General features: G+C 44.6%; 1 protein-coding gene and 1 long non-coding RNA gene across 3 annotated transcripts in view; one reads left to right on the top strand and one right to left on the bottom strand.

The window, feature by feature from the left end:
* The first annotated feature begins 3,095 nt into the window (after positions 1–3,095).
* Positions 3,096–7,887, top strand: LOC137850772 (uncharacterized). Its single transcript, XR_011092804.1, has 3 exons — positions 3,096–3,330; positions 3,789–3,885; positions 4,482–7,887. It is a non-coding gene; the product is annotated as an uncharacterized lncRNA (long non-coding RNA).
* An 11,684-nt stretch (positions 7,888–19,571) lies between these two features.
* Positions 19,572–24,917, bottom strand: part of INO80C (INO80 complex subunit C) — a 30,438-nt gene continuing 25,092 nt past the window's right edge. For both annotated transcript variants that reach the window (XM_068671133.1, XM_068671132.1), the window contains one exon: positions 19,572–20,287. In XM_068671133.1, the coding sequence (XP_068527234.1) occupies positions 20,156–20,287 (132 nt within the window). In that variant the 3' untranslated portion in view covers positions 19,572–20,155. The remainder of the gene's footprint in view (positions 20,288–24,917) is intronic.

Raw genomic sequence — 24,917 nt, 5'->3', positions numbered from 1 at the left:
TGGTGGCTTTCTTCCAGGTGATGCTCAAACTTAATCCTAACAATAGCAATTTTTTATCGATAACTTAGAAGATGAGTGTTTCAGCATCATAAAAAGGGCTTGGAGCTTATTGGGATTCTCGTTTCATTTTCTTTGTTGGGTTATAAAGCAGTTGGGCAAACATTGTTTCATGGTTCTGATTCTATATTAGATTCTATGGCTCTGTATTTCACAGCTACGATAAAACCAGATACAGCAGTGATGGGAGCCATATAAGTACCTAGATAGATGATAAAAATATTGATGCTGAGTCCTTCAGGGTATGCTTTGTGAGATAAGACACTTAATCTGAAAAATAAGGGATTGTTAACTTTTACTATATAGCATATGCAATACTAGAGTTTATTAGCCTATTGTTCATACAGTAACTGATGTGCTGTTTAGTTTAGTTTTGTGGGTTTTTTTAAATCCATGAGGTGAAAAAAGTTCCCAAACTTTCTGCTCAGTTGTCCTGTTTGCAATATGTGCATGCTAGTGATACGAGGTGAAAGTGCAGTAAATTAAACACTCGTATACATGTACAGCACACAAGTGGAACACGATTCACCCCTGCACCTGAAAACATTTATGTTTTTCCCAGGTCAGTGGAAGACTGAATCCTGGTTTAGGTAAAGTAGCTGCATCCAGTGCATACAGCTGGCAATGCTGTGCAGTTGCTGCCTGGGAGAACACATCAGAGAGCTGGCTGCATTGATATGCAACACGGCACCCCCTAAGCAGTCTGTAACAAACACCCAATAAACCACCATTGTGCCGATGTCCAGAGCTGTCACCGGCAAAGCAACCTGCGCACAGGATTAACACAATCCCTTGCTGTGTTCACACAGGCCCTGGGGCAGGCTGCGCATTGCCAGGTGTGGTCACGGCTGCGGAGAGCTGGCTGCGGCGTGTGCAGGAAGGGGGGAACAAGCAGAAAGAGAGGAAACGTAAAGGAGAGAAGGTGCTGCCACTAAGCCAATTCTGCAAGGCAGTCTCACGGAGCCGTGCATTCATTACTTGCTGTATTTAAGGGTAATTACTAGAAAGTATTGCCAACCTTTTTCTTTTTCTTTCTTTTTTTTTTTTTTTCCTGTCATCCAACACATTTTTGTATTTTTACATTTATATTCAGTGTCTTTTTTAAGCTGAGCATGGAGTGACAGGTTTAGCCCGTAGCTGCTTTCAGCCTGCTGGCAGGGAGAGAGACACTTTTTTACCTTTCCACAAATTGAGAGAAAAGCAGTCATTCTTTGTACAAAATCTGCATCAGTGGCAGCTTTTAAAGACCTCCTTGCTTGATGTCTGAATTTAGTTTTTAAAAATTATGAAGTGCCAGCTTTTTCTCTATAAAAGCTGCTTATCCCTCAATTGCAGGAACTTCAAACAGTTTGCTGACAGCATCGAGGCAGCCCCAACTGAAATAGCTCGAGATGGGTATAGCTTCTCTTGGCAAGTGGGGGAGATTAAGAGCAAAATCCTACGGTGATGAAGATAGCTACACTGAAGTCCCTTTCTGCTGTTGATCTCTACACATCTTCAGGCACGATCGCCACTTTCCACATTTTTCCCACCTCGCAGTAAACATCCATTGCCAGCGTGTGGATCCATCGGCAGGAGCCGTGCGTCCCTCTGTGCTCTCTCCGTGTTGGATGCAGGCTCGGCCAGGAGGCAGTCCAAGCTCCACAGCAGTGCTTACACAGGGCCAGTGGCTGTCTCTCAGCACTTCATGCGAGTTTGCCAAGCCAAAGTGGCTACTTCACCCGTCTCGGTGTCTGACAGGAATTTGTCCCTGCTCCAGGACTCTGGAGTCCTGGAAGAGCACAGTGCACTTACGCTTCGTTAAGGCTGCAGATGATAAGCAGTGAGATGCATTCTAATTATTTTCATCTGGGTATGTGCAGCATAGAGGGACAGAGTATTGATTTTTTTTCTGTTTATTTTCCCATCTCTGAATGAATAAATGCTTTTTGCCCAGCAGCGATAGACTCATAACCTCAGGCTCACATATATTTGTCTTTTCACTTGGCTCTTCTCTCTGGCTTTCTCTTTGCTGTTGCATACCCTGGGGATCACAGAATCATGGAGTGGCTTGGCAGGGACCTTAAAGATCATCTAGTTCCAACCCCCCTGCCATGGGCAGGGATCTGTCTTTACTCTATGTGGTACTCAGAGGCAGAAAATTTGGATACATGCTGATACTACCCCCCTGTTTGCTGGGATTTGAAAGGAGAAAGCCACTACAGAATGATGGCCCCAGAGTGTTAGGACAGCGTCCCCAGTGACTGCACTAAAAGCCTAAATACCTTTGGGAACAGGACCCCTGGTGAACCACGATGTCTGTGTGCATGGCCTGCTGCAACACCAGTACCAGGCCCTGTGGCACCTCAGTCTCTGTCCATCAGTGCCCATCTTCTACCAGAATCAGCAGAGTCTACCAAGGTAGACTTTGGGGCTCTTGGTGGCAGGTTTTGGATACAAAGCTCCACATATTCAAAAAGAACAGGATCTGAACTGACAAAACACAGCTTCAAGTGTCTGCTGCTGGGGGATGCTGTGATCCTTCTCTGTCTTCCCAGCTTTGCAGTGAGTGGCTCAGCTCCATGCATGTGCACAGGCAGTGGGTATCAGACAAGTGAAACAGGTTCATGGCAAGCTTTTTATCTCCCTTTTAACATAGAGCAAACAACACCTTAATACTGCTTGTCTAAGCAAATAGAAACTCCTTTCTAAAAACTGGGTCACTCTCAAAATCCTGCCTGTGTAGGCCCCCATTGTCGGAGCTGTGTTTTTCTCCTGGCTGACAGGGCTCCTTTCATTACCCCTTGCAGGTGGAGCCTGGGTAGGCAGCTTCACAAAGCTCATGGAGGTGTCAGTACACACAATGGCTATCACTGAATGCAGAAAATGTTTTTCAAAAAGGATTAAAAACATATCTTCTGATCTGGGGGCTCAGTTTGATAGGCTAGGCTGGCTGAGGGTCCCTGCCTAGCTCTGAGGCCTCACGCACCCTCCAGCAGCTTTGCTGCAAGCTGTTCCTTTAAAGCTGGAGGAAAGGAGCACCTGCAGCCTCTCAAGGCTTGTTTTATAAGGGCTGATGTGGGCTGGGGCTTGGTCTTTTCTCACTTGTGAGTGCTCCTTTCTTTCTCCTCCTTGAGGTTATTTTGGACTCCTTTCTTCCTCCCTTTCATGTCCTCTTTGACTTAAAAGATATTGGTTTTGAGAAACATCACGTAGAGGGGCTTTCTTACCAGTGTTCCTCTACATAGAAATGTGCTGGAAGATCTTTGGGAAGCCCCTTAGCCCTGCCAAAAGGTAAAGATTTCTAAAGCACCAAACCCCACCTGGTCCTCTGCTTTGTCTTCCTTTTACCTACACACACCATGGTGTGAAGGTGGGCCCATGAGCGTGGACTCTTTCCCTTTTTCCCCTCCTTGCTGGCAGCCCCATGTGCAGGCAGGCATCCCCGTGCAGAGCTGTGCCAGTGCCCCCCCAGGGGAAATCTCTGTGCTCACAGAAGATGGTTCAGCAGCAGCTTTCCTGCCAAGCCCGCGAGCGTGCCAGTCGCTGTGGGAGCTAGGTCTCGATGTGCTATGCCTCCCGTTCTGCCAACTCAACATATGAGATTGTGGTGCTCTGTGATATTTTAGAAGTTAACAAACATTATGTGCATGCTGTGAGAAAAATCCTACACTGAAACGAGATGAGTGCAATTTATGTCTTCCTTTACAGCACCTCTTAAATCAAATTATTCTTTTTTTTTTTTTTTTTAGAAGTTTATGGAAGTGCAGCATAACAGAGGAGGAACAAGCTGAGAAGAAATAGCAGAATATCTTCAAGTCGGTGACTGCTGGGGCAGAAGACACAAAGGTAGGAGAGCACCTACGTGGTTATGAACCCTTCAACCACTCAGGCCGGCTGTAGAGTTGCTGTTGGCTCAGGTTGTGCCACTGTCCAAATACTGTTGTTTGACCCTCGTTTCCAAGGGTGGAAAGGGGCATTAGGAAGCTCCAGAGATCAGAAGGAAGGCAGGTAGAGTAAGAAAGACTTTAGCAGCCTTGACCTCTGGCTTGGTTCCACGCAAGCAAGAGGGGAGATGTACTGCTCTGTGAGTGAGTTGTCTCTCACAACTCCTTCCCCCACCCCAAAGCCTCACGGCCTTTTTGAGGCCAGCCCCATTTCACCACCATTTTGCATACAGACATACGAAAAAGAGCGAGCACTGGGTTTATTTGCTTAAGCAGCTACCTGCTTAGTGTTTAAAACTCTGGTTTTGTTTCCATAGGACTTTATGGCAGCATCGTAACCTTTAACAGGCCATGAATCAAAGCTGTCAGCTTTTCCACTTTTGTCGTGGGCCCTGTGATTGTTGCCATGCGTTTTAGTTTCTTGTGGTTTGTTGAAGCTTTCTTGCAAATTTTTCCGGTTTAGAAATGACCATCATTTCCTGTTCTTTTTAACAACAGAGGAATACAAGCCAAGGCAGGCGGCTGTGCCATGCAGCTCCTTGCTCCTTCTAGCTGAGGGTGCTCTCAGTAAATATGGTTGCTGCCTCTCACCCTTTTTAAGGGGACTGCAGTGAGACTCTGTTTTATTCCTTATTCCTGGCAGCTCTGGGGAAGTGGGAGATTGGGAGGACAGAGCGGGGAAGCTGACCTGAAAATGCAAAAAACAAAAATCAAACAGAAACCCAAACAGAACCCACAACCTTTTCTCTAGTTGTTGAGTAAAAGTCTTATATATAATGTGGAAATTTTCCTATTATTGTTGTTATTTCAGCTTTTAGTTGGCCATGGGAACACTTCCAAGGAAACCAATGCTCTGGGAAGCCTTTTGTTTTCCAGAAAGGCTGTTATTCAAAAGCAATTAACATAAAAACATTAAAGTTGACTAATTTCAGAGACAGAAGAATGGAGGAAGGAAACGTGAGTGTGTGTGCAGGAGGGAATACGGCAGGCCAGGCTAATGAGAGAGGCAGAAGGGAGACGTCACGGGGACTCAGGTCAGCCTGGGGATGGGTGCAGAGCAGCTGCTGGGGACAGCCAGGACAGGAAGGTGACATGCACAGGGGACACAGGCTTGCTGTCTGAAGGGGCAATGCTCCTGAGTCATCTGGCTCCACACCATGAATGCTGGGTGAGGGCACTGGCAGCTGCAGTGTTGGTGTTTGTGTGTTACGTAAAGGTACAGCGCAGCCTCTCTCCACCACTTGTTCAGGGGGATTTGTGCCAGCTGATCTGTCTCACTTCAGAGGACAGAGGGTCCCAAGGTACTGAGGAACTGTCTTGCTCTCTGAAAATGAAGGGTGACCAGAGATTTCCAGATCTTTTGAGAAATCTGTCTCCTTTGTGAAAGAGCACAACTGTTTTAAAAGTCTGCACTGAACCATATGCAGCCTGAAGGCAGCTTCTTTTGGAGGGGAGGCAGCAGCTGTAAGTTTACCGATCATCTCTTTAGCCCTTCAAACTTTTGATTGGTCTTTACTTACAATTTTAACCTCATCTCTTGCCCTGCTTATGTCCATATACATTACTTATAGCCAGCCAAAAATGTGGAAGAGAGCTCCCTCATACTCAGGGAGGGCCAAGGGGACTCAGGAGGGAGCCAGAGGCGGTGTTGCAGGCAGGAACCTGTGGAAAGGAGAACTGATGGTAAATACTGGGAAAGCTGAGGTCATCAGGAGAGATGGACTGGACTTACTGGGATGGAAGGAAGGAACATGAAATTCAATTGAAGAAAAATCACAAACCAGTCAGTATTTGTGAGTTCAGCTACACTTAGAAGAACTTATTTGCATCCCAGAAGCATGCTTGAAATCGAAATATACCAAGAGCTTTTCTTAAAAGTCTGAAATGGGAAGTTTTGTTCCAAACTGGATGGTGGCCTTGCACTCTTTTTTAATTAAAAAAAAAAAAAGACAAAAATGACAACTAAACAGATAAATGGTGGAAGGAACATAATATAAAAAGGCAAAAGAAGTGGGAATTGCAGGGCTAGTAGTTTTGGAACTGATTCATGACATATAGAGGCTTAGGAGCACGGCATACAGATGGTATGAGAAAAGGTGTCAGGGACTCTTCTACTCTTGCTGTAGAAGGACACTTTCCAGCTTTTTCAGGGCAGTGTTTCTGTGTTGGTATTTTCCTGCAAGCCTTCCCATCCAGTCAAAACACAGCATAAAATGTTAATATATCATCAGTAGCTTGTACCATAGGGTCCCACCACTTCCATCCTTCTGTCTTCTTTCAAGATCAAATTTTAATTGAAACAAGATGTGGCGGACAGGATGAGTTTCTATAAATATGTTATAAAATGTCATCTTAACAGGAATGTATGTGACCCAGTTCAAATACCAATATGAAGAAAACCCATCACATACATAGCCCCATAGGAATGTCTCAGTGTAAATAGTTTTATTCTTTGGCAGATATTTATTTTGGCTGGTTCCAGCAAATGATAATGTATTTTTGTTTCAGTACCCAGTAAATGTATTTTGCTAATAGTTTCTGCTGATATTACACTTTAAATTGTCATGGTTGGAATTTGTTGCATGGATAATGCACACTTTTACTAGTTTCTTTCTATCACAATTTTTAAGGGTTTCATTTATATAATGTGCTACCTGGTATGCAGAAGATGTTTTGTTTGTTTAACTAAATCCTCAGGAAAGGATGTAATTTTTCATGATGTAGTATTCTATGATGGCCATATGATTTATCTGAGAAACCATTTCTAATATTGTAGAGGTTGTGATGGAGGGTTTGAAAGCCACGTAGAATGTTTAACATCCACTTGCATTTATGTAACACAGTATTTAAGTTGTCTCAGCAACCGCCCCCCCCAGGATTACCTGCATAAGTAACAGAGGCAGACAGTACTCAGCTTTTGTTATTTGATCTTTTTAACATACAAAATGCTCTCAAATAGCTGGTTACATAAGCAGAGGTTTGGCAAGGTTGTGTATTTCAGTACCTGACTCTCAGCACCGTGTATCTTCTGTTTTTTTTTGCTGTGCTGTCTTAGGGGTTGCACATATCATTCTTATTGCTGAAGTTGTGCAGCGGCATGCCTATTTTGAGAAAAATACATATTAAAAGTGTAAATATGTTTTTGCTTAAAAAAAATCTATGGTTAATATTGGCTAAAATAAGAGCCCAGCGTTCATTCTTGAAGTATGCTCATGCAAGCTTAAATAAATGAAACATAGACGTTTAAACATTATCCATACTGCCCAGGCTTGACACGTTATTGCTATAGATAGCAAGCAGTCAGAGCCAACTACCATCTAAAGACCAATAATAACAGTGTTTCTTGGATTTATATTAGAGTAAATGGTTCCTTATCTGTTTTGTGAAATTATTGAGAACTTACCATATACTGCAGTGCCAGCTGTTTATGTTCATGTTGAGAACTTTTCAAATATTTGGAGATTTGTTATATCCATGTGAAAGCCAAGCATTTATATTATATCAAGCTTCAACACATTCACGAGCCATGAATGCAAAGTGCAGACCTTAACATTCAAAATATAGGTGCTTTTTTTGTTTAAGTTGATTGACAGATTTAGACATAACACTTAGCTGGTGGAAGCTGTGAGTTTAAATATCCTTGGCTGCCTCTAGCATGAAAAGTCACGGAGCTTGCATTACCAAATAAAATACAGAGGTGTCTCAAGCTACAGACAGAGCAGTTTGGTAAGATTTTTTGGGACATTCCTGTCTGACAAAGCTGACAGTTCAGCTCATTGTGCGATTGCTATTGTTTAAGTTTGGACATTAAACTTGCTATTTGGTTGGGTGCTCTTAAAATGCTTTTTAAAACTTGTAAGCTTGAGTGCTAGAGCATTGGAAAACGGGATAATGGGTTGTGGGGTTCTGGAGGTGCAAAAAAGTAGTTGGTTTTTTTTTTTTTTTTTGGCTGAAAGCAGACATTGCTTCTGCTTCATCATAGTTTGTTCTGGTGACAGAGTGGGTGACAGAGGGAACTGCTGGCTCAATGTGATCTGATGCACAGCCTTCTAGTTCTGTGCCCTTCGCACACCTGGAGTGCTCCTCTTAGCCAGCATGATGTAAAGCAGAGATGGCTCATTCACAGAGCTGGTAAATATGTGAAATAGTGAGATGTGTGACATGAAAGTAAGCATCTCTGTGAACCTTCATGTTGGCATTTAGATTTGAAAGCAGTAAATGAAGCCAAACTGAGACCTGTCCTCGCCTCTTGCAATAAAAACTCAAAGCATGTGTGCACAAGGCAGGGCTCTGAGTAGATGTGCTGAGTGAAACACCACCTAGACAGGTCTAGCTGCAAGCGGAGAAAGAACATGAGTCTTTTAAAGGCTGAACTGCACGTGTGCAGCCTTACATAAGGTACTTTCTTTAGCAAGAAAGAGATGAGATTTAAAAAATTCAGCAATTTGTCTCTCTCCCTATATCCTCTTTCAATGCCTTTTTGATTTTTTCCAGATAGTTCTGGCCTTTGTAGGAAACTGGTTAGGGAATAGAAACCATATTGTTTAACGTGGGTGACCAATCACACAGCATATTTGAATGCTGAACAGAAATACTTTGTGGTATTGGTAGTATTCAGCAAACCATAGGCAAAAATTGTTTTCATTGAACCTCTTCGCTACGTGGTTATAAGAGAAGACTGTAAAAAATGTTACCCGTTTGTGGTCAGAAGAAGCATCAAGTAAAATAAATTACTCATACTGAATACTTTAGTTACTGTAGCTGGCAGTGAACTTGCTTTAACTCCAGAACAGAGCTGCAAATGAAACATTTAGCAGAGATACAAAGCCATTGTGCAATACTGGGCTTTCAGTTCCTCACACCGTGGTCTCACTGACGATCACAGGCTCTCTGTCTACCAAGAAATGTGTCCTATTGAGGCAGCAGGAAATTTAAGCAGCTCCTAAATGCAGAAGCCAGCATAGCAGCTGGGATGAGAGCACCAAGACACAACTGCAGTTCCAGCAGGATTTGGCTCCTAGGTCCTGCGGGGAGCCTTTCCACTGCCAGACCAGTGATGAAAAGGAGAGAGGGGGGTGAGGGTGAGAGGAGCTCCAAGCCGTGACTCACTGCTCATCGAGGCCAAGGAGGCTTCAAGTCTACAGACAGAAGCAGGAGGGAAGCAGCTGCTGAAGCAAATTGTTGAGGACTCAACTCTCCTCTTCACCATTAGGAAGAGCTGTGCTTTCCCCCCCCCCCCCCCCCCCGAGATATGACCTCTCACATGGCATTCACCATCATAACGGGAGCATCTCCCTCCTGCACCCGAATTAAATGCCACTGTTGTGGTAGAGTCTGTGTTAGGAGCGACTTCCAGCATGCTGCTTAAGCCAGCCTGTGGGTTGTTTGCCCCAGGCCTGGTGGAGGTAGGTCTTCATCTAACTTTATTCAGAATAAAATGATTAATTGCATTGAAGCATGAGCAGACCAACAAGAAAAAGGAAGGAGCTTCTACTGTTGTGACCTTGAATCCTTGTTTTTCTTTTTCTGTTAAATGCATTTAATACTCGTTCTTCCAGTGGAGCAAAATAACACAAGGTAAAAGATGGCAGTGTACACATTAAAAAGGGGGTTACACCACAAACTGACAAAAGATATAGAAAAAAACAGCTGAGGAAGAGTTTAAAATCACAACTGTATGCATGCAGAGATGGGCCTTGCTTTAGTGAGTAAATCTTTCAGCCGGCTGCTCTGGAGGAGCTTCCCGTGGCTGAGGAGAGAAGCCTGCCTCCTGCAACGGGGTCAGCGGGGAGCGGGACCTTGGCACAGCCTGTGGTGGAAATAAAGTGTCAGATGCAGTGTGGCTTCCAGGCCTGATTCGTAATTTCCCCAAAAGAGCCACAGGAGTGAGATTCCTCCTCTTCCTGTTGATGGAGGCACCCCAACGAGGACCTTCATAAGCTGTAATCGCAGCGAGGGGCCTGCTTGTCACCAGGCTCAGGGTCCCCAGGGGAATTTCCCCTGTGCCTATACGAATGGGGCCACCTGTGTCTGTGTCACGGTGCCTGTGTCCAAGCCAAACAGGCGGCTTCCTGGAGTCCCCGCTGGCAGAGGAATGTCACCAGGGGGTTGTCACTGTGTCACCGGGCCTCACGGGCTGGAGCACGCCATGGCCGGCCCAGCTGCGGGCATGGCTCCTGTGAGCTCACGCAGCAGATGGCTCCTTCCTGCGTCTGACAGCAGGGGAATGGCAGGGAGGGGATTTTTTTTATTTTCCCCAGGAAATCAGCCTGTCCGGCAGATACTGAGCCAAGCATGTGCGAGTCCTGGGAAGCTGGTGCAGATGTGTTATGGTGCTGACACGGCCCTGAGCTCCCCAGCTGCGTGGCTGGGGGTGGCCTTGGCACAGGGTCCTGCCTCAGCATGCGACACGGGTTAAAAAGTTACTTCCTCGCCTCTGCCCTGCCACCACCAAGCAGTCACGACCATCCCAAACCTCTGCTTTCTTTCTCAGACACCAGCTAAAGCTTTACCCTGCCAAATCTTGGTTGCCAAAAAAAAAAAAAAGGCATGATATTCAATATAAAATGGGAAATTTCTATAGAAATGTGTTGTAGAGGGGGGTGACAGTCGTGCTTCTTCCCTTTTTTCTGTATTTCTCCCTTTAGCGGTGCAGACATTTCCTCTGTCGTGGGGTTGGTGTCCCCGTGGTTTTAGGTGGCCTTGGTCACTCAGCGCTGTGCTCGGTGGCTGGGAGCAGGTCTGGGCTGTGGAGCAGCCACACAAGGCAGCTCTCCTCGCTCCCAGTCAGCACAAAGGTAGGGTTGGATAACAATGAGCCTTGTTGAAGAAGTCAGTAAGTCTTTTCACCTAAGCTCACCACCGTGACACATGCTAAAATACTGGTGTTAATAAGCTAGGCTGGCTCTGGGTCAGAGGGAGGTGATTTTGCAGTGCTTCTGCCTACCCCCGGTTCACCCAGCGTGGCTCGTAGCAAGGCGACTTGTTTTCAAGGTGTGCAAACGGAGATGCCACTGCCTTCCTCCTTCCTTTAAAGCTCAGTAGCTGGCTGATTTCTTTTTTAGCTTGAGTGTTCAGAAAAACGTTCTCAAAATGTAGCGTCTCCAGAGGGTTGTGGTAAGAAAACAATGTTAATTTGCCCAGTCTAGAAGCAGAAAAGATGAAGAAAAAAAAAAGGATGAAATACACTGTGTTCTTTGTTTTAAATACCTGGAATGAGTACCCTTGTTGGAAATGAGTGCCATAAATGGCTTTAATGTTTTTTTCCTCTTATTTATGGAGCAGCGCAGTACTGCTGCCGTAGCTCTCACCAGCTCACCTTACAGCACAATCCGCCTGTTTTCACTTTTTAATGAGCAGTGACTCTAATTACCGTTGATATCCCATTGGGTGTGCACCCATGTTTTATTGCATTTTTCCAAAGGGGATTGTGTCATATCTGCTTCTAGAGGAGTTCAGGATAGCAGCCTGGGTCATGGAAAAATCGGGCTTGATTAGCAGAGGATGTGAGAAGCTAAAATAAACATTAGGAATGTGTAAAGCAGTTAGGGCAGTGCAGATTAATACGTATGATGGGGTGTGTAAATCTGAGCGTTTGACATGATTCATTTTTTTAATCAAAAGGGAAGTCATTGTTACTACATACCTAGCTGGAGATCCCTGCTCACAGGGGTAGTGACTTCAGTGTCCTGCTCAACTCAAAATCTCAAATGTTTTGGAAATTAGGGTCTGCATTTACATCTTTACTGACGTGGAAATATGAAATAACAGCAACGAGGGAGAAAAGTGGAACTTCTTAAAAAGCACATCTGTCAGCAAAACCACTGATACATATATACACGGCCAGGAGGTGCCAAAGCTGCTGGACATCAGCTCTGCGCTTCGCTGGAGTTTCTTCCTCCCGGGCTTGTGCTTGGCTGCTGCTCGGCGGCTTGGCACTGCGTGTTCTTGCCTCCGTGCTGCTCACACCGCTCATTTTGTGGCTGCTACTGGCCTGACACAAGCAGCTGCCATAAAAATATTGCAGACAAAGAAGCAGGTGAAAAGCTGCAGTTATTTGAATTAGTCATTGAGACGCATCTAGTAACTCGGTTATGCAGCAAGCATGAATTATCGTGTTCTTACCCTGTCATTTGGAGACAAATGTTTTACAGCACAAACCCCATCATTACGTGTACATATAAGAAAAAGGGTTTCTACAACAATCATCAGACTTCTAGACTTGTGAAGAGGTGGGTCCAACTTGTGGTTAAATCCTGCAGACGATAGTCTTGCTGATCTCAGGATTTTCCAAAGATTAAAATGCAGATGTCTGGATTTCTCAAAACCCCACGGAACTTCAAAAGCACCAGACCCATTTCACTCTTCCCCAGATACCCAAGATGGCTATAAGCCACTTTAGCATCCTGGCAAGATTTTCTTTAATAGACAACCTATTGAATGGGTCTTAGTGGCTCATTAGCAACGTTAGGTTTTATATTTTAGCAAATGAAATCAGAGTTTATTGCTTAGCTTTTGCTTAACTACCATAAACTACCTACAAGGTGCACCCCTGTGTGTGCACGTACGATACTTTTTCTAGTTGTGCAATTTCTATACCAGAGTGCCATTCAAAATGTGTGTGTGTGTGTTCTGTATAGATAAATTTAAAGTCTGAGCCAAGAAAAATAAATGGATCTCCGAGTAAACCCCAGAACCCTAGTGGCAGTAACCACTTTGCCATCCCCAGCACCTCCTGTGTGGCCCTGTGCGTGGGCTTATCGAGGTGAGAATTTGTTAATTTAATTAAAAGGAAGTCATTTAATAGATGGCCAAAGATAAGCCTGTAGTACTGCTGCACCCCAAGCTTCTGGCAAAATCTTTGCAATGCATATGTTTACATTAAGGGTTTGTACATAGGGTTACAAGGGGGCAAATGCCTCTAATCTAGACAAGTTGGCAGGAAGGAGAGTAGTAAGAACAGAGGAAGTACCAGCGTGCCAGATAGAGTAAAATTTGGAAGGTCTGCCTGCGGGTGTGTCATTTCTTCATTTGTTTGTTATCTGAAGTTTCTCCAATGGTGACTGCGTAGCCTTGGGTAGCTGTACGGTTTAAGAAATGAAGTATGCCTGCTGATGGAGAACACTTTGTGTATTAGGATGGCTGCACTGATCTGTGGCAAGATGGTTTTGATTTTCTGGTGAACTTGTTCCCTTTTATGCTTTGCTTCAATGGTCCTTTCAACAGCAGGATTGCTATAGGGGATGCTCCTGTCTTTGGGCTGCCCTGGGGTTTCAGTTATCATTTGCAGAAGGCCGTCATTTTGGCAAAATGTACCCTTAGCTTTCCTGTCGTGGTTTCAGCTTTTCCACGTGGATTTTTTTCTTCTATTTCTTCTCTTCCAGTTTCAGAAAGTAGCTTCTGGAGATCTCCAGGTGAATGCTTCCTCCGAATAACTTGATCATTATTTGTCCTCATTTTTAAGATTAATATCACAGACCTGTGAAGGTTTGAGGGCATTTTGTTATTGGGATATTTTTTGGTTGGTTGGCTGGTTTTGTTTGCTTGTTTTGGTGCAGGGAGGGGGGTGGGAGATGGAGGGCATCGCATCGTCTTCCAAGGGAGGTGGTGTTACTGATGGTGCTGTGGACCTCATTTCTTAGTGGTTCGTGTTCTTGATTGAACTTGTGTTTGTTTTGGGATGAAGTAAACAACAAAGTTCCTCTCTTTCTAAACCAAAAAATGAGCTGTAACTTCAAGTATTTGTTTTGGGAAGGGTCAGAAAATTGCATCTGTTATCCTTATGCATCCCACAGCCCCAACCCCGTCCCACAGAATCCACCCCCTTCCTTCCAAAACCTGGCCACCCGCTCCCATTACAGAGGTGCAAGGGAGGAGCATCAGGATACCTGTTACCAGCTACTGACTGACTGTGGGACGGCACCCGGACATCTAGAAATCTTCCCCTAGAAATCTTCTGTGTGGCTGATTTTTTATAAAAGATATAGGGAGGTGGTTACTGCCCTACTTTTGGTGGGGCAGTTTGGTTTCTGCAGTCTCTGTCCTTCAGAAGGACAACTCAAGGCCCACAGAGAGTTTGGTTCCTGATTCACCACTAGGTAAATCAGAAGGACGTGGAGACGGCTGCTGAAATGATCTGTCCACAGATGGGGTTTCCCTGAGACCAGTGGGGTTCGACGTGCTGGTCCCTAAGGGTTAGGAAAGCACGAGGTGAAGCCAGGGCACTTACTTGGAGCACTTCGTATTTCACCAGAAGGGTGCTAGTGACTCTCAGTTTACAAAGCTCACAGGAAAGCTTCACATAACGCTGGAAATGTGAATTGGGAATTGTTTGTATTTATTTTTTATTTTTATTTGTATTTTATTTTTGTAGTTCTCTTGTTTCGCCTGGTATGATTTGAAGGGTGACAAACAAAAATTCTTGGCTCTTAGATGCCAAAAATTTCTGGCTGATTGTGCTCGGCCATTGGCTTCAGTAACAAAAGCCTGTTTGACACGAGGGGAACAAGGCTTGTGCCTATTTGCTGCAGGCACTCGGGCGCACGAGAGGGATGGCAGGCGTTGGCTCTGCATCACCAGCTCTGACACATCTCGCAGTTACGGTCCAGTTATGTTCTCTGTTCCAAATACAAACCCACCATAACACCATATTTGTGTTTCAGGGGATTAAGGATCACCCACAGGGTATTCTGGAAAGGATTGCTCTTTGCTATAGCAGTTTTGCTTCGGCACCTGGTGAGGGAGGCAGCTGTAGTCGCAGGACGGGAGGTGCTCGCTCTGCAGCTGCCCTTGGCCAGCTCTGTAAGCAGCCGTAGCCTGAAGGTTTTGCACAATTAATCCCTCCATTTGGGTGGGGTCTCTCCTTCCCTTCCTTTTTATGAGCACATGGGGATCCAGGTTATCTAGGCTGGAAGATGAGAGAGGGTTTGGGCCAAGAGACCAGTCCGTTAAAAGATCCCTAGTTCTGTCCCCTCTCCTTCTCTTGGTCATGAACCCAGTGAGCTGAGGCACAGCATGCAGGCAGTGTGCGTGTGTTTGATGACCTCCTAGAGCCATCTCCACCCCCTGGGAGAAGGGAATCGAGCAGCCATCTAGTAAAACTGCTGTCCCTTAGGGTATAAATGGGGTCACAGCCAAAATTCAAGACATTCCCCATTACTCATTCTTCCCATTAAAGGGTAGGGAGCTGCCCTCAAGAACTGCACGATTTTATGCTGAGAACTTGCGTGTGATCTGTGTTGGCACAAGTTTCTACACGAAGAAACTTTTCTTTACTTTTCTGGTTTTATGCCAACTGTGCTTTGGTTCTGAGGCCTGCAGAGAAAAGGGATGCTGTTCACACGTGCTGTGCATGGTTAGTGGCTTGCAAACAATTTCTTTGTATGAGAGAAGAATAATTGCTGCATGTGAGGTCTGGGACACTGACGAGGACTCCAGATAGCCGTGAACCAGGTGCTGTTTTCTGTGGTGCTGAGCTTGGTGTATCAGCTTTTAGTGATAGCTGCAGCTGTCGGCGTGCAAGCAGCTGAGGGGATATCACCTGGAGAACGTGCTTGTGAACAGCAGGTGCACCCAGCCTCAAAACCAACTTACCCAGCCCGCCTGTGAGTTTTGATGTAGCAATTACTGATTTTACGCTACTGTGTCGGAGAAGGCCATGTTGCGTACCCAACTCGCGTGATCTCAAAGGTCTCGAACCATATGCAACCACACAAGCAGTACTTAGCAGCAGTTTAAGCAGCTTGTTAGTTGTTATGATTGGGTCTCCCAAGAGATTACTGCTATTGTTGACTGAAGGGTGTGATTTACAATAGTGTAATCATCTGAAAAGACTGGGTTCTGCAGCGCTCCTCAGATAATAGGGAACCAAGTCAGGCAATACATACAAATACCAAATGGGCTTGAAATGTTTTATTACACGAAGATATATTGCTTTGTCACAGCCCACCCACCCGGCAGAGAAAAGTGGTTTTTAATCAGGACACGCGTATCAAAACGAGGAAAATAAGGGATTTCTGTGAATTCTAATAATGGTGGCATCATCATCCTGGAGTGATTGAAGTGTTTGGAAGTAATGCAGATAGCACTTGGCTGTTCTTGCTTAAAGGAGCACAAAGTAGTTTTGTTTTGTTTTATTTATTTCCCCAGAACCTACTGTCAGGTCTGTGGAAGTCTTCTTCCCTGAAGTGTTTCAGAAAATCTATGTGCTATTTTGTCCGGGTATGTAAACCCCATACATTAGAGACTGTAAGAGCCCTTAAAACCTGATGGTAAGTCTTGTGGTAATAAATTATAGTTGGTTTAATTTATTAGCTTACCTAACTCCTTCAGGAAAAAATCACAACCATGCAGGGAGTTTCAGCTTTTTTCTCTCTGCGTTTACAAAAGTTTTTTAACCTTATACTAGTTCACTTTTACTTTGATGTTTTTCACCTGTACAAAGTCCTCCTCCCTTTTGCTTACCTTCCTTTTTTGCTTTACCTTTCCTTGTACGTTGCGGGTTTGACGTTTATGGGTCCCTCCCTGTTGAAGAAGACGAAGGCACATCTCCCTGCACGTGCCCGCTGCCCCTGCCCCCTGGGGAAGGCCATCAGTAGGACCCCACAGAGATCCAGGTTGCTATGAGGGGAAAAAGCAGGGGAATACAGGACAGAGAAATGCAGGGGCTCCAACATGAGCTGGTGCAGGGCTTCCTTGAATGAAACTTAGCTGCTCTCCAGCACTTGAGGCCAAATCCAATGCTCGCCCAGGTGCAGCAGGGCAAAAGCAGCAACAGGGAGTGAGCCCCAGAGATCCTGCTCTCCATCTGCCAGAGGATGGGAAGGGTGGAAGCAACCACAGCTGCTGGCAGAGCTTTGTTTCTCTCAGTTGCCCCTGGTGGGCCCCTTCCTTGGGCCCTGGAGTACAGAGCGCAGAGCCCTGGCCGTGGCAATGCAGGCGGCAGAGCTGTGGTCGTTCTGCTGCCCTGGGCAGCCTCCTGCAGAGGCAGTTGCCTGCTTTGTTCCTGCTTAGAGAGCAGGCACAGCCACCCAAAGTATGAGATATTTGCAAGGTTATATACTGCAGTTGTTTTTTTTTTGGTTTTTGTTTTAAAAAGCATCGCTGTAAATTGCAGGCGAGCCCCATCCCTGCAGTCTCCGCTCTGTGTGCGGGCCATGTAGCTGCACAGAAAAACAGGAGCTTGGCCCCAAGTGAACATCCTTCCTCTTTCCAAGGAACAGGACAGATGAGGCAAGGAAAGGCTTTCCACCTTCCAAAAAGAGTACGGGCAGAGCTGTGCCAGTTGGACTGCATCCTGCTCGCCACGAGCTCCCTTCCCATTAGCATGGCCCAGCCATCAGTGGCGTCAGCTCCACGCTGTGACACCAACACCAGCGGGGTACGGGGTGAAGCCATCCGTGTCTGCAGCGTGCAGCACCCGGGTGATATTCCACAAGTAGTAACCTTTGTCCCTGCTGGGACTCCTGGCTTCCCGCCTTACCTGTGTGACACTGCTTTTAGCCTCAATATATTCCCCCTGGGTCTGAAACGGTATTTGTCACTGCTTCTCCTTCCAAATGCCTTCCTTTTGTCCTCTTTGCAATTTAAATCCAACTCCTTTTTTTTTATTTTTATCTAGATAAGGTCCTGTAAGTACTTCAAAATATGAATGTACTTCTCTATTTTCAGATCATCTTCTAAAAAGATGATCATCCCCCAAAAGAACCCAGTTGGACTGATCAACATTGTACACGCTGGCTACTAGTAAGTGGGGTACCACAAACTAAGACAAAGAAAAGGGCCAGTAGCAGACAAAAGAAAAAAACAAGGAAGGAAAAGGGAATCCAACAGCCACCGCATGGCTACAAAGCAATGGGAGAGGAGTCATTAACGCTTGTGCTAAACCTAAGCCATATTTCCTTTTCTGACGCTGACTTGCTCACTAAGACACTTAGGTTTTGGAAATGGAATGCATAAACACTGCTCAGGAGAAATTAGCTGAGAAAAGTAACACCTCCCCGCGCGGTGCGGGACTGCCTGGAGCACTCCTGATAGCGAGGGAGCCTGTGCTCCCAGGCAGTCATTCCCAAAGAATGCTAAAAATATTTGTGGGAGAGAACAAGCGAGCGGAATCTGATTTTCTAAGCTGGTGTCTGCCTATTTAAAGCAAAAGCGATCTTAGAGCAGTTCTACATGTTTTCTTTTCCTATCAGCGTTAGGCTTATCTTATAAACACATCTTCAGTACGTACAGTAAGCTAGAACAGCCATTCTGAAACTCGGATACAAAGAGAATGTGGCTTGGATGCTTACTGGCATGGAGAGAGATATCCTGTCCTATTATTTTCTGCTCTGCGATACAGTTGTAGCATTATCTGATATCCAGGGCTTTGAAGGATCTATTGTAAGCATGTCAAAGACTTTTAAAATTACTTTGTTTTTGTAAATATTAGATCACAAAAACTGAGGAATGAGTCCTACATGCATTCGCTGAACAATGCACCCCATTGTTAAGTGATTTTTCCTGTTTTGGAGCTGAAATTAAACTAGCATTAATAATGCCCTGCTTATTTATTCTTTCAATGAGAAAATATCTGTTCCAATAATTATCATTCCTATCGAAATGCGCATTCAGGATGCAGCTTAGGGGTTAGCTACTCACCACGGTGTGCTCCCTGTGCACTCAGAGAGAAGAGGTTATCTTATGCAAGTCCCCACGTCCTTGGTGGAGCCTGGGTGAGGTGAGGATGGCTGTGTTTGCTGGTGATCAGTGTCTCACCCCCTGAGCAACCCAGAGGGTCTCATGCTAACAAGCTATGGGATGGGTCTGCCACGAAGCATCTGGCAGCTCTGCACATGGCAGAAAAGCGTCCCCACAGCAACTGGTAACTCACCTGGGGCCTTTGTGGCCAGCGCCCATCGGCTCACAGAGCTCAATGAGGCCTGTGCTGCAGCTACAGGATCGTACACTGGTGAAGTGGCACAGGCCACAGGTTGGAGGCTAGGAATGGCTGACACTGAACTTGGAGTCCAAATGAAGAACGAAAACCTGACAGAAGCTAGGCTGAGTCAAAGGTGGAGGAGAGGGAGGAAAACAAATCAGCAGCTTGCCCTAAGGAAGAGGACAGAAAGAAAGAATGGATAGAAAAATCTCTGCCCACTTCCCCCTAGGCTTAGTTTCAGAAAAATCATGATCATTTCTGCTGTCAGGAAGTAGTTGTCAACCCCTCAGCAAGAGCCTGAACCTTTCTTTGTTCTCCTTCCTCTAAAGGGGGACAGCTCTCAGTTGCTATTGCATGTTCTGGTACCTCACACTGCAAAGGTCCGTGTCCTTACCTAGGGGGTTTTGCTTTGATGATATCCATCTGGGTGTCAGAATGTCACTGGGCAGTGGAATTAATGCTTTTATAGCATCTTTTTATTAAAAAAAAAAAAAATGTCTGGGAAATAAGTGCTTTTTTGTACTGATTAGTAATAATAATGATGTACTGAGGCAGAAGAACACTTGGGTTGTGGAATGAAGTACTCAAAAACTACAAAGTGTCACACTTAAGAGTCGCATGGTGATTTGGTTTGGTTCCATTATACATATTTCTTAAGATACTTTAAACCAAGTTTGAGTCCAGCTTTATTTATGCTGACATTTCTCCAGTGTAAATATTTGTGTGAAGCTGTTCACTTCCACAGTGCTCAGTACCACCAGCAGTCATTGATAGAGCAGCTCTTGGTATTTTAACTTCCATGTTTACACATGGGACAGACTTCTTCAGAGACAAGTGGCAAGCACATCTGCAAGGCAGGTTTGGAAGCAGGGATATCTTAGTACCTTTCCCTCTATTCATATGGCCATTTCTTCTTCTGAGCCAGGGCAGTACATAAAATATATAGGGGAGGGGTGAAATCCTTTCTCTGAATAAATTGATGTAACTTGGACATTATGGTGCCGATCCATATCCTTAAGGTCTAAGTTATTCTGTTCACCAAACCAAATTGCTTACAAATTGGCAAACTAACAAATACAAGTATTTATCCAAATTAAAACCGCATGTTCGTTCAAATCCATGTATCACCAACTACTTCCAGATGTAAATATCCATGGAGAGTTTTAAAGAACCTCAGTCCTGCAGGCAGTTTCCGTCGTGGTTCTCAAAACCAGAGCCCTTCAGGAGTGATACCCAACAATGTTTGGTCTCTTCAGGAAACAATGCTTGTTGCCTTCCTTAGAGCCAGGTATCCTGTAACCACATCTGAAGGGAGCATCCGAATATAGGCAAACTCTTCAATAGTACTAAATCTCAGCTTGCTCTGGGGATCTGTGTAATTTGCCTGGAAAAGAAACAATGGCAAAGATACTATTCAAAGAAAATCTCGAAATGGACTATTAAAAAAGCATCAAATTGTAGGACCAAAAACTACTGGGCTTCTTTTTGCAGGACCAGCACTGCTGTTCTGCCACGTGACCAGAAGTTTGTAAAGATTTTTTTTTTCCTCCTCATGTCAAAACTTATGAGCAGTTAACAGACCCCTATAAAATTGCATTAGAAATGCATTAAACATCACAGAGGGCTAGAAGAGTCTCACACAAAGCACGGTGCAAAAGGAATTCCACAACTCTCCAAACTCACCCTAGCAACTCTGTGCCTTGTGCAGGCTCTCACGGGGCAGCTCTCCAAGCAGTCGGGCTGCTGCCAATAAATTACCCAACAAAGAGGCTGAATTATGGGTGCTCGGATAGCTTTGGACTGATTCTCTCTTCCTGCATACAACTTTGCTTTTAATTTACTTTAAAGCGGTTGTTGAAGCAAGGGAGTCTCAGCTTGCGGCTCTGTGACTGAACTGATAAGAAATGTGAGCGGAGCATTTTGCTTTGCTGCCGACGCCTGCTTTCAGGATAGCAGCCTGGCCAGCGAGCCCTGGGCAAGGCTCCTATCCTCTGCTACGTTTGGGTCTCGGGTGCCTGGGAGCGCTGCCAGCCTCCTTCCATCCTCTCCCCTTCCCTGTTGCTACAGAAACCCTGAGCTTGCGCTAGCCCAGGGGCAGCAGAGGAGGCTGAGGCTGGGCTGACGAAGGCCTGCTTCAGGGTAGCCTTCTCTCCAAGAGGTTACAGCCTCCAGGGCAGTCACAGCAGGCCAGCGTTATTCCAGAGTGCCTGCCAAGGCTCTGGGAGCGTCCTGTGTGACAGGAGGTGGTGGCAGGCTGCAAGGCACGGGCAGCTGCACTCTTTTGGGACACCCTTACCCGAGCAGAAAAGGCCAGGAAGGCCCAGAGCACTGCTCACACCCACTGAGTAAAGGCGTAGAAGCCTCTACCAGTTTTATGTTGGAAAGGATCTGTTCAGCCACGGTAACAATCCACCTAATGATCTGGCCTGATAAGACTTAGAAGAAAATTAAGTGTTGTTTATAGCTTGATTCTGCACCAAGAAACGCTACAAGGTTAATTAAATGTAGTCAGCTCACAGTCAGGCCATCAATTCATTCTCAAATAAATGGCGAAGCTAGGCCATTAGGAGTAAATTTATCCCTGGTGGTAACTTTGTGGCTATGCCAGGTATACATTTATTTTTATTTCACACTTTACATTTGGCCTTATGTACCTAGGGAAGAGCTGACCAAGTAGAAAGCTGCTCAGATGTGTGGGATTCTGTAATAAACTAGACGAACAACATCTGCAATGCGTGGTGCGCATCAACCCAGGTGAAAAAAATGATGGCAGTTCTGCAAGTTCGTATGGGGCTGCACTGCCTGCACACACTAAGGTGTGCATGTAACTAACACACAGTTTACTAATCTGTCAGTAATTTACACTAGGCCTTTAGACTGAAAACAAACTTACCCTACTTCAGCAGCAACTGAAACAGATCAGAAAAGCGAAGGTGATTTTGCAAAGAAGCAACTCTGTCATACCTAGAAACTAAGCCAAAGGCCACAGATGCATGTTCTTCAAACAATAATTTAGTTATATGAAGTTTCTTTTTATCTGTTTTACATTAAATTACTTTATTTTGCATGTTAATACAACTAAATACTCATCTTGTAACTTTGGAAATAATACTTTTATTTTGCAGTGTCAATATAGCAGATAATAGCTTTTGAGTTCTGGGCTGCCTTACAGAGATAAATTGGCTGCTCTGCTTAGACCACTGGTAAATTTAATTCCATTTGTGTTACACAGAGAAAGAGAAGAGAATCAATAGAATTTAATTGTGGCAGTTAATATAACTGCAGATATACTGATGAGAGTGTTTTAATATACTTCTCATTTTTTTGTACCTGCTAGACCATTCAATTCTTCCCTAAATGAGTAAAGCTAAGGAATTTATTTTACTTTTTATTTTTTTTTTCATAGGGAATCCAGCATCTCCATACAAAATACATTCTTACACAAACGCTTTCAGATTTTAAACAGAAAATAGAGGGGTGTTTTTCTTATACTAGATTTCTGAAACATTCTATTACCCCACACATCTTCCTAGCAGGAAATAATGGTGAAAATAGGCTCGGTGCTTCTCAGGCAACATTTCAGGATCAGCCATTTAGAGGACACGCTGCCTCAGTTATCTTTCTTAATACAGAAGATTTTTTTAAGCATGGTATTTTTATCGTAGTCTGGAGCAACGTCACAGGCCAGGTAAAATAGGGAACAAGCCACAATACGATTAGAGGATGGAAAATTTTAAAAAGTGGAAAGACCAGGGAAAAAAGGAAACAACAAAAGCAGCATTGAATGGAATCTTAGAGAAAGGAGGTTATTTATACTGAGCTGGTATAGTTAAAGTACATAAGTCGCTGATGGAAAGGAGGAGCTGGCAAAGAAAACCCGAGGAGCTGACAGGGTGAGCCTGCTTCCAGTGGCTGAATGGCCCCTTAGCTAGGAGGGACACAGTCTTCACCAACACCCATCATCATCTCACTGTAGTTGCAACGACTGACTAGTTTTGAGATGCTGGTGCTAGAATGATTGCTTGGTTCCTTGGAGGTGGGACTGAGACAGGGACTTCAGCTGTTATGCCTTCTGCCCCTCGTTAGCCCTTCAGAGATCAGTGCTGTTGCTGCAACTCTATCAGCACCCATTGTGAACACCACTAACACTCACTGAGAAACTCTTTAGGGGTTGCATAAGTAAGAGATGAACACCATTGAGTGACTCTGTCTGGATTTTTCGCTATTCTGGTGAAACCTCCTCATTATTATTTCATATCCACCTATTCTCCCTTCCTCCACCCACTGCCTCTTCATATGGTGTAGGGGTACTGAATGCAGGGTGCCTCGTTCAACTGACCTCTGCTCTTTGGCTGGAAACAAGGTGCTGTTAAAACAAAACAGTACTCTTCTAAGTATGAAACCGTAAGTCTGCCTGGCTGGAGGGAGTTACTCTCCCTGGGTTTGTGAGCAATCTCTTCCATTTTCTCTTTGCCAGTTCATCTGCAAGGGAGATTTTTGCTTTCTCATTCCCTCTTGAGCACCGTGGGTTACCAGCCTCGATGCAAGCTACCCACTCCACTTCCTAATCATGCTCAAGAGCACAGCTGGGAACTATGCCACCTCCTAGGTGGCTTTTCTAAATGCGTTACTTAAAAAATAAAAAAAGTCACGGAAAGTAGATGTTGTCAAATGAAGAACTCAAATGTGAGGACTTGCAGGGTTACAGCTGGCTTTATGGCAGTTCTTTGATCCCTTGCACCGTGAATCTGCTATCAGGCAGTTCTTAATTAAGTGCTCACCCATTGTTTTCCCAACATGGACTTTCATCTAATTCAGTACACAGAAAGCAAGGTTCTTAGTGAGAACATGTTTAATTCTTTGTTTTATCCCTGCTGATGTCATACAGCGAATATTCCTAGCAAATCACATTGCTCAAACCTCACTCTTAAGATAGAGTTGTTCATTTTCTGAGGAGCTTTTTTTGTGTGAGCCTGCATCAACATAACGCGTTTATATTTACAGGCACCTCTATGAGGTGGTATCATCCCTGTGAGGTGGGATAGGGCCCTAGGGATTCAACTGGGGGAAGGGACCCAGGAATTCTGTCTTAAGGCTATTTGAAGTTACAGAGTTTTCAATATTGTAGTTATTTAGTGTAACCATTACTTAACACTTTCCGTAGTCCCAAATTGAACCTTCCCATTCATGTCCATTGCAACAAACTCATACAGGCTTCTGCAAAATAAATCACTGAAGGCATCTGAACATGAGCACTCAAAAAGTGAAAAGTTATGCTGTTGCTAACACCTGTTTTGTTTTAAGTAAAATTATTCATGTCACATAGGAACAGTGTCAGCAGCAGATAGAAAATTTTTGTTGGGCAGAACTCAGTGACTTTACTCATGTTTTGTGCCAACAGAATCTTTTGGGAATTCAGGTGCCAAATTGTAACTACCAAGACTTTTGGAGCATGTGCAAACCATAACTAAGTCAAATGTATTTTTTTTTTATTTTTTATTTTTTACAAACAAAACCATGTTAGAGAGCCCATCTGTGACACACAGGCTATGCATCTGCCAAACACCAAGTTCCAGCTCTGCAGTATGGGGATATTCGAAATTCTCAAAAGTCCATGCCAAGTGTCTGTCTCAGGCTGATACGTTCGAGAGAAAGTTTGAGAGTAACATTTATTTTTTTTTTTAGCCTGGGCCAATCAATATAATTTTGCCTAATCTCATTCTTGGAGGTTGCTGAACCATCTTTTTTTTGAAATTTTCCCTACAAGATATAATGAAAAAAGAACAGCCTCAGACAAACATTCAATATGGAAAGTTTCAGACTGTGCGGTTAAAGCTTGGTAAAGCTAGGAGTGAGGGAAACTGTGGGCCACCAGCTTTCACTGTAACAGACTAAAAGAGTTGAGAATGATGGGGAGCAGTGCAGACTCTGAAGCTGGGGAAGCGGTGTGATAGGAGGCACCTGGCAGGACAAGGTATTTAAGCCGTCCTGGCATCTATTACGATCCCGAGGAC

Source organism: Anas acuta, chromosome 2 (assembly GCF_963932015.1).
Source record: "Anas acuta chromosome 2, bAnaAcu1.1, whole genome shotgun sequence".
In the NCBI taxonomy this organism is placed as follows: domain Eukaryota; kingdom Metazoa; phylum Chordata; class Aves; order Anseriformes; family Anatidae; genus Anas; species Anas acuta.
This window is presented reverse-complemented; position numbering and strand designations above follow the sequence as displayed.